The sequence below is a fragment of the Parambassis ranga genome, chromosome 2 (genome assembly GCF_900634625.1).
Source record: "Parambassis ranga chromosome 2, fParRan2.1, whole genome shotgun sequence".
NCBI lineage: Eukaryota > Metazoa > Chordata > Actinopteri > Ambassidae > Parambassis > Parambassis ranga.
Window position 1 is genome coordinate 22,764,191 of NC_041023.1, and position 14,243 is coordinate 22,778,433.

The window sequence follows — 14,243 nt, forward strand, 5'->3', positions numbered from 1 at the left end:
CTCATGCATTTATAATATTAGATCTGTGCATGTTTTAGTAGAACCCATCCAGCATTTTACAACAGATACAAGAGTGTTTCTGGAAAAAAAATACGCTGTATTCAGCCATTCTGTGCCATTTAAATATGAATATTTTGCATTTATATTTGGATGTGTTCCTGTAGTTATTATCACACCAAAGTGGGTGAAAAATGCATCAAATCAAATGCTAAATAATCTCTACAATACAACAATACACATACACCTCAGAGAGTAATAGAAGCTAACCAGCTAGCACCAACCATGTACTACCGCTTTGCACCAGTACTGATAGCAACCTATGAATCGCACAGTAAGCACATCAGCGGCTGCTTGTTAGGCACCCATTGGAGAGACGACTAGCATGGTTGCTGTTAGCTTAGCATAGGCCTCAGATTGCCTTTAGCTTGTCTGTCAGATCATCATGCTGGTTGGTTGTTGGATGACGCTAGTTTCAGAACACTAGCATCACATGTATGTTAGAGAGGTATAGCTGAAAGCCAAGTGGACGTTCATTAGGTTACTACAAACACACAACATCTATGTTTAACCTGCTTATTATTACGACACTGGGATGTGTGACACACAACCAGACCTTATACCTTTTTGCTAGCCTCACAGGCCTATATGATCTGTTTTTATCATGTTCCATACAGTAAACTAACATTAGATACTGATAGTAGCTTTAATAAAAGTGTTTGAGGGTTTATTGTGAATTTCTACAACTACAGCGGTGAAAAAGGCCTTTAGTCACTGTGACGCTGTGTTGTGACTGGTAGCAGTAATTCAGAGTTCCTGTCAAATGATGAAAGGCAGCCATAAGTCTCAGACTTTCACAACAACATTGTGCAACAGCATTTGCACAATGCTGTTGTGCACACACACACACCTCAATCTCAGAGTGTGCCCCCCACCCTCCCCACTCAAGGTGCTTCTAAATTCAAATCTTCATTCATTCAAAGTAGCTGACGGAGTGTGAGCAGTAAAGCTGTGTTTGCATGTCCGACCAGCTCGTCTCATTTCATAACACAAGGTCGTACAAAAATAGGAATCCCCTCACATTCCCGCCTGTGAAGGTTCCAACGGTGCCCCCCCCCCCCAAAAAAAAAAAAACAAAAAAAAAACAAAAGCAAAAAACAAAAAAAAACCAGATAAATACAAATAAAAATGTCCAGTATCACTTTCTCTCTGGCTTTTATCTGCTTCATGAATCTGAAACGAATGCGGCCCGTTTCTATTTTTACCGCCCTCTGCATGTGCGTCTGGGAGCCGCTTTGACTCTGCACATTCCAGGCTATTTAAGTGGGGATTTTCTACATGTTACAGTCGCCTGTACGATTCCCAGCAGCTAAACACAGCTAAAGCACCTTTAGTACTGCTGCTGGTTGAATGATTAAACCCTCAGTTTGTGAGATCATTTCTCACATAGACACTATTGATATATATTTAATAAAGTAATAACAATAACATAACTTAAGTACATTAGTAATAGCATTATCATATAAATATCTATAAGGTTAGTAGCATAAGGTGCCTTTTTCAGTGTTACATATTCTTAGCTAACCATCAACATTGTAGAAAAGAGCTTTGGGTCTGATGTTATAGGAGGAAGTGGAAGTGTAGCCACGGCTAGGCTAAAAACACTTGGACTTCAGCCTCAGCCATGGTTGTGTTTGCCTTGTCTGTTGACCCTTTAAAAATGTTTACATGTGCAGAAGATCGTTACTCGGTAATAATAATTAATAATCATTCTACTTTTGAGGGGTTTGTGTGTATTCTAGTGAAACTTCTATTTATTCACTATGTGTGTAGATCTGTAATCTTGTGTGTGTGTCTTCCTTGCAGCCATTTTGTTCAGCTGCAGACGCACCTGTCACGGAACATGAGGTGACATTTCAATACCTCCCGGAGGCCTTAATGTACAGTATATTTATTCTCTGTACACAGTCAGTGAGTCCCATTGAAAAGAAAGCTGCTTGTTGCAGAGCGGCAGCCAGAGTTGGATAGAGTTTCACATTCTATATATAAGCCTGTTGACTTGTGTGCCTGCTGCTCTATTTAAATGCCAGAGTCTCACTGTCAAAACAGAGGGAGAGGCGCCACAATATGATGGACCTTTTTGAGACCAACACTTATCTTTTCAATGATTTACGCTACTTGGAGGAAGGTGACCATGGACCACTGCAGCACCTGGACATGGCGGGGGTGTCCCCTCTGTACAACGACGACAGCCCGGGCCAGGATAATAATAACAATAATAATATTCCATCGGAGACCGGAGGGGAGAGCAGCGGGGAGGAGCACGTCCTTGCGCCACCGGGTCTCCGTGCGCACTGCGAGGGCCAGTGCCTCATGTGGGCCTGTAAGATCTGCAAAAGAAAGTCTGCGCCAACGGACAGGCGCAAGGCCGCCACGCTCAGGGAGAGAAGGAGGCTGAAGAAGATCAACGAGGCCTTCGACGCGCTCAAGAGGAAGACCGTGGCCAACCCGAACCAGAGGTTACCCAAAGTGGAGATTTTACGCAGCGCCATCAGCTACATAGAGCGGCTGCAGGACCTGCTGCAGACGCTGGACGAGCAGGAGAAGACGCAGAACGGATCATTTAAAGAGCACAATGTAAGACTGACGCCTCCACACAGACAGGTGACTTTCAACTGACACCCCTGTAACACACATTCAGGGGTTTTTAATGCGCTCGTGGTGCTTTTAATGACATCATGATGCGTTCAAAGAACATTTTAACCAAATATTTTTTATTCAGATGCAAAGTGACACATTTAAATTCATATTCTTTGCTTTGTTCTGTCTGTCAAACGAATTTCAGCCAGTTTTATGAGCTCACATTTATTAGTTCATTAGCATGTGTGTGTGTGTCCACAGGTGTCCAGTGATCAGTACCACTGGAAGAAGTCCTCCGAGTCCTGGCCGACCTCTGTTGACCATTCCACTGCAGACATCCACCAGAGAGAAGGTACAGGCTTCACTTCCATAACATCAACACAGAACAGGAACAGAACAGGAGTCTTTTTCATTTTTTTTGATTTTCAGGAAGCGGCGAGTCCTCCGCGTCCTCCAGCCTCCTGCGTCTGTCCTCCATCGTGAACAGCATCACCACAGACGAACACATCCACCAGGACCCCTCAGAGAACTGAGACATCAGTGAAGGCTTTCAGGCAGTTTTTAATGTTCCACCTCTAAATTATTTCCAACCATTCTGGCTTCTGTTTGTTAGGAAGTCCTCCTTTGTACAGGAAGAGCAGCGATTTGTACATATTTTCTATCCACATAGATGTATTTTTATTTTATCTTTTAAAACCTCACAGCTTCCGTTATTAAATATTTGTACATAGCAGACCAACTAAATAAACGATGCTGTTATACTTTTGCTCTGCGTTTTTTACTCTCATTCAAATAAACCTGATTCTACACCTTGTCTTCAAAATAAAAGCACCTCGGCACCACCCCCCACCCCCCCCCCCCAGCATCCACGCCTATTACAAGTCCATAAAAACCATCTAAACTGCCCTTGAATAAGTGAGCTGCCGGGCTGCCTCTCTTTGTTCCGTCTTGATCCACAACAGTAACTCGAGTCCCTCACAACCGCCTGCCTCCCCTCCTCCATCTAAACGCAGTGCCCCTCCTCCTTTACCCCCTCCTCCTCACATCATGTGTTGGGGGGGACATGGAAACTTTGGGCTGCGGGCATGAGCGCAAAGCCCGGCGGGATAATGAAGTTATCTGAAGCATTAATTCATCATCACATGGCGCAGCGTTTACATGCGAGCTATCAAAATGTGTGACAGAATGCTAATGGCATCATGGAAATCCACCCTGTGTGTGTGTGTGTGTGTGTGTGTGTGTGTGTGTGTGGCCTGGTTGACCTTTAGGGACCGCAGACAGCAGAGTGGAGGGTTTAATACATTTATTAGCTTTGCTTTCTTCCAGTAGAGTTGAGGAGGACGACTCGAAGCGTGCCAAAGTCTGAAGGAACTTAACCTAACCTTAACTATGCCTAACTCCAACCGGGGTGAAAACAAAACTAAATTCATGTTTTGTCATGAGGGCATGTTCCAAATAAACCTTGTTAACAGCGACACCTGTGGCCATTCATTGTACTGCAGGCATCCAACATCCTGAGCATCACTTCACTTGATGAATGCTGAATATTTCCCTCAGTTACCTGAGTGTCAGCATAATGATTATCAAGCTGAATTGACAACCAACCAATATCTGTTCAGAGCAGCGTCGCTATAGGTCACAGCTAGCTGGCTGTTTTGCATCACTGCATATACAGACCAATTGTACAAACGCGAGCCCAAAATATCTCACTTATACAGACGTGTAGCTTCCTTCATTGCTTGAGCCATTATAATGTGCTAATTTGCAAGCTAGCAATTTAGCAACCAGAGCAGCCCTGGGTGCCAATATGTTCTTTAAGCAGTTTTTTGCTGTATTAGCTAACAAGCACTGTGGGATGTCATGCATTTATTATAGTTAAATACATTGTCTGTTTTTAAACTAGCTACTTGTTCCACTATAGGACTGGTGCAGCACCGCCTGGTTTGGTACAGTTCTGTAAGCATAGACGTCCTCCATGACAAAGCTGAGCACTCTGAGAAGCCCGGCATGCTGAACTCCTTTTCATCAGAAGCATACATATCAGCAATATATCCAGTTTTCTGCAGGAACCAGACAGAAACCCGATAGCTGCTCACAGTAATGTGCTTTTAATGGGCTCCCGCTCTCTCTCTCTCTCTCTCTCTCTCTCTCTGATAACGCTCTCTTGTGTGATTACCGGTGTGATAAAGTGTATTAATAATATATCACACACATTGCATAATGTTGCTGTTTTTTAAACGTCAGTGTCTCCTTGTTGCGGGGCCCCTCTGTGAGCCCCAGCTCTCTCCTCTCCTGCTCTGAACTTTTTACAGGGATTTTGGTGTTACTGATGACACCATGTCATTCTCATTTGGCTGTGAAGACAGTGTTTTAAAAGTCAAAGCTGATGAAAGAAGAAGGGGGTCTGATTTATCCTTGAATATTCTGCAGCACAGAACAGGACTCACACTGGCGCTGCTGGCCCTGCTCCTCTTTCTGCTCTCTGCCAAACAAATGCTGTTGCCACTCAAAAGTTTTTTTTTTTTTTTTTTTTAACTAATTCTTTGGGGGAAAATACAATGAGCTGAGAGAGAAAATATTCCCTGTAACTGAGATTGTGTGTGTGTGTGTGTGTTTTTTAAAAAAAATAATTCTATTATTTAAATTAATTTAGAACTCATTTTATGTGGGGTTTAAAGGAGCAGTGAGTGATGAATGGGGAGGGTGGTGCACCAAACAAACATGTTCAGTCAAAGCATGAGGCCGTTTAGAAGAAATAAGGCTTTCAGCCGTGAGGGGAGCTGGACATAAAAGATCACCTCCTGCCCTTCACTTAGCTCCGTCTCTGACCCTTGAGAACAACAAAAACAGCAAGCAAGCAAACACGGAGTGTTCCCAGGAGACTGCGCCGGCCTGCGCGCACCGACTGCGCCAAAAACACTCAACATCTCTCCCTGCGTCCGCAGTGATTACATGTGCATGTGCTGCGCCGATCTCGATTAAAGCAGGTTTTCCCATTCACTCTCTTTGATCTTACAAAGCGCAGGCGCGTCGATGTCTTCTTCAGCTGTGCCTAATCCAAACTATCAGAGTCGGCGGCAGCAGCAGGAGCAGGTAACTGCTGTTTTCTTAGGTGCGCGCAGTTCCCAGAGGGAGGGGGGGGGGGGGGGGGGGGGGTCGCCAAACGTTTTGACACATTGTGAGAAATATCCGCATTGTATCCGTGTAAGCTGTCAGCAGCGTGATTACCCAGAGCGCAGAGGATGAGTCCGTTTGGCTGTTAAAGGGAAAGTTCACACAAAAAGTTCCATTTTAATCCAATGTGATAGTTGTTAGGAGGTATTTAACTCTCACAGATATAGTGAAATGAAATGTGGTGCTTAAAAATGTAAAAATATGTGACAGTTTCAACACTGAATGCTACAGGAAAAAAAAACACTTTTTTGGGTGAACTGTCCCTTTAATCTGATGAACATATAGTTGATTAAAGTTAAAAACTGTGAACTATGCCTTCCTCCCCTTGATAAAACCCTCCTGCACCGTCCTGACCATCTGTTGTGCGCTTTAATTGTGTGTCAGGACTGTTTAAGGGTTAAAATTTGGTGCTTTTTTGGTGCAGGGAGTTGCACGCTGGTGTCGATGGTGTCATTGCTGTCTTTAATGAGATGTGGCAAACAGGGATCGCCTCATTTGCAGCACCTCGAATGAGGATGATGGTGATGATGATGATGAGTGGGGGGTGTTGGCGCTGTTATGTGAATTCACAGGGCTTGAAATGTTACACCTTCCTCTGCAGCTGGGCTGCATCTGCAACGCTGTCGCCTCCACCGTAAAGATCAGCTCCTTCATGCACTCGCCCTCTTTCTTTCTTTTGACCAACTAAATGATGATATTTATGTCTTCATAGTGACTTGGACGCCGCTCACAGTTGGACTTCAGATGGACGCCATGTTGCGTCTCAAACACTAATTGTGGCCTTGCAGCTCAAAGTTGTGATGATGATGATGATGAGTGGGAAAACACCAGTCAGTGCAGATGTGGGAAACTCTGCAGGGTACTGCTGGGGGGGTGAGAGGCAGCGGGCGGGGAGGGAGCTGAGCAAACTCCAGCCTGCCCTCTGGCTGGGCCAATGGGCCATGGTAATTAGATCTGGCCAATGTGGGCCCTGGGCTTTGGCCTGGGGGCATAAAAGGGGGGCCTGGGGCAACAGAGCCCTCATATCACTCAGAGGTCTCCTCTCTTTCACCCTCCTCCCTTTGTTTGCACCCATCTCCTCTACAAGCCATGGACGTCTTCTCGCCATCCCAGGTCTACTACGACAGAGCCTGTGCCTCCTCTCCGGACAGCCTGGAGTTCGGCTCCGGCATGGAGCTCGCCGGCTCAGAGGAGGACGAGCACGTCAGGGTCCCCGGAGCCCCACACCAGCCGGGACATTGCCTCCAGTGGGCCTGCAAGGCCTGCAAGCGCAAGTCCAGCTTTGTTGACCGCAGACGGGCCGCCACCATGCGAGAGCGCCGGCGCCTGAAGAAGGTCAACACCGCTTTTGAGGCTTTGAGGCGCTGCACTTCGGCCAACCCCAGCCAGCGCCTACCCAAGGTGGAGATCCTGCGCAATGCCATCCAGTACATCGAGAGCCTGCAGGAGCTGCTGCGGGAGCAGGTGGAAAGCTTTTACGGCCTACCTGGAGAGAGCAGCTCTGAGCCGGGGAGCCCGCTGTCAAGCTGCTCGGACGGCATGGTAAGACCTACACCCGGCTGCTAGCCTCAGAACCAAAGTAGAATGTATTATCATGCAAACAACTTTTAATCAAATGAGCATGCACGTCACACAGGGAGCTCTGTTTGTCTGAAGATAAAAGAACAGAACTGGACGCACTAATGGCTTTCCCACCACTGGACACTTTATAGCCCTAATAAACCAAAACTAAATCCAGCTCATGAAGTCTGGCAGGAAAAAGCTGCTGCTCCTCTGCATTCCATCCTGACTGCATGTTCTGCGTCGCTGCCAGGATTTTCTGCAGATTTACTGGGAGAAAGTGTCATCTTGCACAAACTGGTGTTGCTTCCACTGATACAATCGATTCGCCACACTGAAGAGAGCCCGGGCAGGGGAGGGGGGGTGCAGGGCACTTTAAGGTGGATGTGAAATGAAGGAGCCAATAACTCTGGAATTCAGGATTTATTAGCCTGTCCAGAATGTGGCGAAGCGGCCGGTCGGTTGTTTTTCCAGTAAGAAAACACTTTGTTTGTTATTTTTTTGTAATGATGTGATTTCTTGTTTCTTTGCAGGCTGACAGCAACAGTCCGGTGTGGCAGCAGCTGAATGCAAACTACAGCAGCAGCTACTCCTATGCAAAGAACGGTAAGACCCTCTAACACGTCTTCACCTGCTCAGAATTTTATTTTGAAGAGATAAAACCCTAAAGAAAATCCCTCTTAACAATCTCCAGAGAGTCTTGACGACAAAGCCATCACCGCCGGAGCCTCCAGCTTGGAGTGCCTGTCCAGCATCGTGGACCGTCTGTCCTCAGCGGAGTCCGGCTGCGGCCCTGCTGCTCTCAGAGACATGTCCACCTTCTCCCCCGGCAGCTCGGACTCGCAGCCCTGCACGCCGGAGAGCCCCGGGTCCCGGCCCATCTACCACGTCCTGTGAGAGAGGGGAGAGACTCCACGTGGATGTTATCACCACAAAAAACACCAAGAGACGTGCGAGTGAGGACGGACGGAGAGTCAGAGGACCTTTAACCTGTACATGAGACTGTAAATATGTAATGTAAATGCCCATTTATTCTGCTATTATACTCCATGAGACATATTTAAGTATGACATAATTAATTGCATTATTCCAACGTGATATTTAAGCAGTTGTAACTTGTTACAGTTCATTAAATTTTTTTGTTGTTTTGTAAAAAAAATTGTGTTTCTCTTTTTGTCACTTAAAATGGACAAAAAATGTCAGACAAGTTCAAACCACCACATTAATGCAATATTTTAAACACAACACTAAAAAATACACATTTATTCTGAAAAATGCAGGTACTTTACATAAAAACAAATGTTCAGGTTCAGAATCAGAAATACTTTATTGATTCCAGGGGGAAATTACACACAAAGTGAACACATAAGTTCACACTGAGTCACTAAAATAATTTTTGTCTTGTCATCTAGAAGAGAATTAGCAGAAAACAATTTTTACTTCTTTGATCACATTTCAGTGTGTTTCTGCATGTGTGTGTGTGGAGGAGGAGTCACCGCTGTGTGTAGCTCTTTTCCTACCAAATGTGAGTCATCATTAACACCCCTGATTACACCATCAACGCCAGAGTTTGGGAACAAATGGCCTCTAATTGGAGTTATTGTGTAACTAAGGAGGAGGAGGAGAAGGAAAGGGGGGGGGGCTGCCTCCCAGCTTTGATGCAAGGAAGCTGTGTTTTAATGTATAGACTGATAAAACAGTAAAGACGTGAATGTAGTGACAGCTGTTTCATATATACTTTATATTGTTCATTTAATTTAAATTTAAGATTAAGATTAAGATTTACTTTACTAGCAGATCAAATAACCAGGCAGAGATTCAAATGGGTTCTTTTTTATTTGAGTAGAGAAATGGAAACAAACACATCAACACAGTAAACAAGAGAGGCCTGAGAAAATCCATAAAGCTTTAAAATGTCATCATTAGTGAGGAAGTCGAGGTGACAACATACGAGCAAAAAAAGTTATCAGCAGTTAAGAAATTTAAAACTAAAAGAAACTGGATTCACTTAAATATAAATAATAATATAAAATAGTTGTACTTGTAATACTTGTGATAATATTAACAATCATAATAATACTGTACACATGTATTATAAATACAAATACTGCTTCATGAAACATATTTTTGTGCATAAATTAACAGTAAATGTGATAATTGTACTGCAATTAATTCCAGTTTTTTAATTTTATGTTCTTCGTCAAGCATATTTGTACAATCTGACAAACTGTCAGCCGATTAACATACAGAGAGGACAGACAGAAGCCATGTGCTGTATTCATATTATTGACATTTCACTTGTTTTATTTGTAAATGAATATTTTTACACTTTAATAATTTACATTTAGTCAAGTAAAAGTGATTCTTTTCTTACTGTTTAATCTGTTATCCTTTTTTAAAAAATATTTTTTTGTTAGTTAAGGCATTAAAAGCCATTTTAAGTGTAGTTTTACAACTTTATTCACTGTTTTATATTAATAAATCCACAAAATGTTGTGAAATGAAAAGAACAGAACCATCGCTGCTTCTCAGCTGTAATCCGGCATCGCTGTCATCTGGATGCTGCCAGTGTGGGTGACTCGGTCCTCCTTCTTGTCAGAGGTCAGCAGGGTCATCCCTGCAGCAGTCAGTCTCCCCACAAGAGGGAGCTGTTTCTTACATTTCTCACATCAACACTTCACCAGTCAGAGGAGCCACGTTCACCGATGAAGTCCAATCTAAACATTTTCAGATGTTTCTGTGGAATATTGGAGGTTTAAATGGAGTCAGAGGAGCCTTTAACTGAACTGTCAGCAGAGTTACAGACAATCTGAGATTTTATTCAAATTCAATCAATAAAACAGCTCATATTTCTAAGATTTGACTTTGACTCAACAGAGTCTCATCTTGTTGCATCTTTAAATAGCCAGGAGCGTCAGTCAGGATCTAGAGGGCGGGGTATGAGGGGGCAAACTTAAACACCAAAACTATGTTACAAATCACCAGATGTGGCCACATATTGTTGATAATCAATGGAAAGAAAGACGTATTCTTCTTTTTAATGTGACTTTAGCAGCGTTAGCTTGTTAGTTAGCCTGTTATTAGCAGCTAAGTTGGTGTCAACATGTCAGAGTGTCACAGCCATGGATGAAGTTTCCACAGCGTCACTTGTAGGTTTCTAAAGTGCCGTTTTAAGTGTTACATTAGCCATGTCACAGTCCGCCTAAACTCCAACTACAGGCAAACAGGTGGAGCCCCACAGGAGATTACATATTTATGTCTCATATTATAATTATAAGTAATTAAAAAAAGTCACCTGGAAGTCATCAACAGAGTCCAAGGCTGTAAACATGAAGTCTGCCATTTTAACTGGGGGTCTATGGGATTGACTCGCTTTTGCCCCTAGAGGCTGCGGGGTGAAATGCACTTTTTTAAAACGCATTGAACATGTCACCTTTTTACCTGGAATTGTGGCATAAGTGTGGCAGATGTCAGTGTATGTGGGGCTGGTTACCGTGGAAACCATGGTACCATGGAAAGTAAAGCTTGCTAAGCCTAATGAAATATCAAAGGAATCTGAGACAATTTCAATCTCATCAACCATTTCTGCCTCTATTAGCAGGAGGATGGACCACATGACAGAAGATGAAGCAAAGAGAATCTCAGTCCAGCGTCCACATAATGCTGAAATGGATGTGACAAATAAGCAATGTTAGCCCACAGCTACAGCTCGCTGTGGAATAAGCTACAATAGAAGAAAGTGGTTTCGATGGTTGAACCCTCTCTGCGCTGAGCCCTTTGTTATCTATGAGGTGTTACATCCACCCTTAGCCGGGTGATGAATCTGTTGCCTGCACCGGTGTCACCTGCAGGCTCCACTTTTATCATGTCAGGCTTTGGTCCTCTGCTTCACCTAATTTGTTGGAGAACAGCACTAGAAGGTATTTTACTGCAGAAAACAACATGTCCGACAAGCTGCTGTGTGCCTCTGCTGTCACGGCTGGAGCTTTACAAGAGGCTCTTTATTAGTCCCAGTGTTTTCTCCTGGCTGTGAGCAGACACTGGTCACAGGAACATCGCAGGTTTAATCAGCCACAGGCTGCCAGTGAACACACCAGTCGACAAAGCCGTCACTGTACACAAGCACATGGATTTATTTATACAAATATAGTATGTATAACAATTGCATATCAACAGGTTGTTGTCTTTTTTAATCTTTACGGTAAGTACAGGACCATCAGCTTCAAAAATGCAAGTCAATTAAGAAAGAGTGATTTAAAGATACAAAAAGGGATTTTTAACATGTTGTGTTTTAGAGTGAGTGAGGGACGCTTCTTCTCTTTTAGTATATATATCATATAAAATCTGAGGTCACAGGTCATGTGGTCCTCAGTAAGTGGAAGGAGACCTCTGGACTTGTGCAGCTAGATAAACCAGATTAAAAGAAAGCATCCCTTCCTGTCAATATTTCCATGAAAGTGTAAGTTTAAGTTTACTCTCATGGCATTTAGGAAGTGTTAAAGCCTGCAAAGGAAAGGCAAAAATCAGCACGAGACACTGACAAGTAAAGTGATATCTGGGAAGTGGAGAGAGAGAGAAAAAAAACATTACAAAATGGAGACTAACGTAAACACAGCCGGGCCAGATCACCACTCTGAAGCTCAGGTACATCAAACCAAAGAGAACAGGAAGGTCAGGCAGTCTTTTCACACACAAAACAAACGTACTACACTCTAAAAAACGCTGGGTTCTTTAAGTAATAGTTGTATAATAAAAGGGGTGCAGGCATATTTAACCAGTGGTGGATGTTTTTTATCACCAGCCTCTCTCTTGATGCCTGCCTCATGACGCACAGACCTGTCCATAGCTGGCTTTAATTTTAAGATGATTTCTTTGATTATTTGAACCTGTTCAGATCCTTTGCAATGGAAATCAATAATATATATTCGGTGCATGAGTACTTTTACTTTTAATACTTTAAGTACATTTAAAAGTACTTAAGACTTTTACTGAAGTAGGATTGTTGATGTAGCTTTACTTAAGTATATATTTTGCTGGGTATTTGTACTTTTACTTAGTATTAAGTATTAAGTATTAAGCTCCAGTACTTCCTCCACCACTGTAATAACCTTAACTAAAAATATGATGGTAAACAAACTAGCATCAGCTAGCTAGCATGTGCTATTGTATACAAATAGTTTAATACAGAACAGTGTTATCATAGTAGATTAGCATGTTAGTAGCAGTGCTATCATTATTCTTTTCTAGTAGAGCTAGCAAGCTAGCCTGTTAGCTCCATACTGCAGGTAAAGGGCCCTTATCTGTGTGCTGTCCCCTGTCTCTTTAACCCTTCCTCTGATACAGCCTAAAAGCAGGAGCTAACTTTTCCAAATTGTGTAAGCTAGCTACCTGTCTCACAAACAAAAAAAACATATTTTTAAAAAAATACATTGGTGTAATTGTATGTACAATAATTAGACCAGCTCATTAACTTTGCATTAGCTGTAGAATGCTAAATGGAAAACGCCTTACCATCATGGTATGGTGGAAAAAAAATAAAGCCGTAACTTGCTTTCAGTGTGCTGAGTGCCTCTATATTGCTGCTGCGATATTTCCCAGCTTGTGATGAATAACGTACTTGTATTCTATTTTTTTCTATTTTTAGTGTCACTAAAACAACCAAAAAAATATTCTTTTTAACCCAGCAGTTTTTAGAGTGTAGCTAGCATTCAACTGTCCTATGAGGAGTACATCTGAAATAAAATCTGCACATAACATTTAAAACTTTATGTTAAATCTCTGATCTGATAAAATAGGTCTGAAAATAAAGCTGACTTTATTCTATAATTTTATTTAATTCACACTCTTAAAATGAATCTGGTGACATTCTGTTAATCTGTCGGAAACATATATGTATATATCTATATATGTATATATTTAATAAATTTGAGTTTGGGTTGAGTCCTCTATTGATCACAGTTATTGCACATGTTTTGTACAAGCTGCCTGTAAATCAATAATCTCTTTAAATGGCACAGGGGGCCGTGAAGCTGCCTTTACAGTGCACTGCTTTACAGCCATTTTACATTTGCACATACACTCTGTGTGTTTGTGTTCCACTATGAGTTTCAAATGTAAGAAAACTGAAGAATGTGTGTTATTGCTAAACCTACAAGATACAAAATCTTTTCTTGCTACAATATAGAAGGTAGAAAAAAGATTATTTATCCAAAAGAGGACAAAAAAAGAAAGAAAGAAGAAATCAATGGTCATTCATACAGAGACACAAGCACCAGTTGAAGAATCAATAGAAACAACACACTGTACAAATGATGGCAAAACAGGCAACAGGGTTTCACTGCGAAAATGAACACAAGAAAGGGAGCGTCAGAAAAAGAGGGAACTTATCAAAGGAAATACAAAGTTAGACTTTGCACCGTCAGCCTCCCTCAACACTTGTTTATCAAAGCACCAATTTCAGGACTCTCTGTTTGTAGTGGTACACTGGAGGAAGGGGTGGGTGGGGGGGTCTTCTACTTGTTGGTTTCCTCCATGAAAGACACACACACACACACACAGAAAGAGAGCTTCCTCTGGGATCCTCGATGCAAACAGATGGTCTCTGAGATCCACCTCCTCCTCCTCCTCTTAGCCTCCTCCTGCACTACTTCGTCTTTTGGAACAACCTGAAGATCAACGAAACAACAAAAGACAAGAAAAACAAGCTGACAGCAATGCTTTCACGTTTGTTTGCTAATTCTCAAGCTCACCCACTGATGATGCAGTCGCAGTTATTCATCATGCAAGTCCTTCAAAAATGAACAACTTTTTAAGCTAGGAACTCACACAAAGCATTTTGTGTACATTTCATTATCTAACTTTGTGTGACAGGG

At 42.6% G+C, this 14,243-nt stretch overlaps 3 protein-coding genes across 4 annotated transcripts in view; 2 read left to right on the plus strand and 1 right to left on the minus strand.

The window, feature by feature from the left end:
- Positions 1 to 2,060: 2,060 nt before the first annotated feature.
- myf6 (myogenic factor 6) lies at positions 2,061 to 3,403 on the plus strand. 2 transcript variants are annotated; one of them, XM_028393730.1, is made up of 3 exons: positions 2,061 to 2,661; positions 2,899 to 2,989; positions 3,067 to 3,403. In XM_028393730.1, the coding sequence occupies exons 1-3, from the start codon at positions 2,125 to 2,127 to the stop codon at positions 3,168 to 3,170; spliced, it is 732 nt and encodes a 243-aa protein (XP_028249531.1). In that variant the 5' UTR covers positions 2,061 to 2,124; the 3' UTR covers positions 3,171 to 3,403. The 2 variants fall into 2 exon arrangements, with proteins under 2 accessions (XP_028249531.1, XP_028249537.1); XM_028393736.1 differs by having other exon boundaries at positions 2,061 to 2,634.
- A 3,454-nt stretch (positions 3,404 to 6,857) lies between these two features.
- Positions 6,858 to 8,417, plus strand: myf5 (myogenic factor 5). Its single transcript, XM_028398698.1, has 3 exons — positions 6,858 to 7,353; positions 7,905 to 7,977; positions 8,066 to 8,417. The coding sequence occupies exons 1-3, from the start codon at positions 6,901 to 6,903 to the stop codon at positions 8,266 to 8,268; spliced, it is 729 nt and encodes a 242-aa protein (XP_028254499.1). The 5' UTR covers positions 6,858 to 6,900; the 3' UTR covers positions 8,269 to 8,417.
- Positions 8,418 to 11,586: 3,169 nt separating this feature from the next.
- lin7a (lin-7 homolog A (C. elegans)) overlaps positions 11,587 to 14,243 on the minus strand; it is a 29,486-nt gene continuing 26,829 nt past the window's right edge. The window contains exon 6 of the mRNA XM_028400721.1: positions 11,587 to 14,036. The gene's annotated coding sequence lies outside the window, so the exon portion shown is untranslated. The remainder of the gene's footprint in view (positions 14,037 to 14,243) is intronic.

Coding starts and splice junctions, on each gene's coding strand:
- myf6 (XM_028393730.1), top strand. CDS start 2,125: ATGATGGACCTTTTTGAGACCAACACTTATCTTTTCAATGATTTACGC. Junction 2,662..2,898: donor TGACGCCTCCACACAGACAG/GTGACTTTCAAC, acceptor GTGTGTCCACAG/GTGTCCAGTGATCAGTACCA. Junction 2,990..3,066: donor AGACATCCACCAGAGAGAAG/GTACAGGCTTCA, acceptor TTTGATTTTCAG/GAAGCGGCGAGTCCTCCGCG.
- myf5 (XM_028398698.1), top strand. CDS start 6,901: ATGGACGTCTTCTCGCCATCCCAGGTCTACTACGACAGAGCCTGTGCC. Junction 7,354..7,904: donor CAAGCTGCTCGGACGGCATG/GTAAGACCTACA, acceptor GTTTCTTTGCAG/GCTGACAGCAACAGTCCGGT. Junction 7,978..8,065: donor CTACTCCTATGCAAAGAACG/GTAAGACCCTCT, acceptor AACAATCTCCAG/AGAGTCTTGACGACAAAGCC.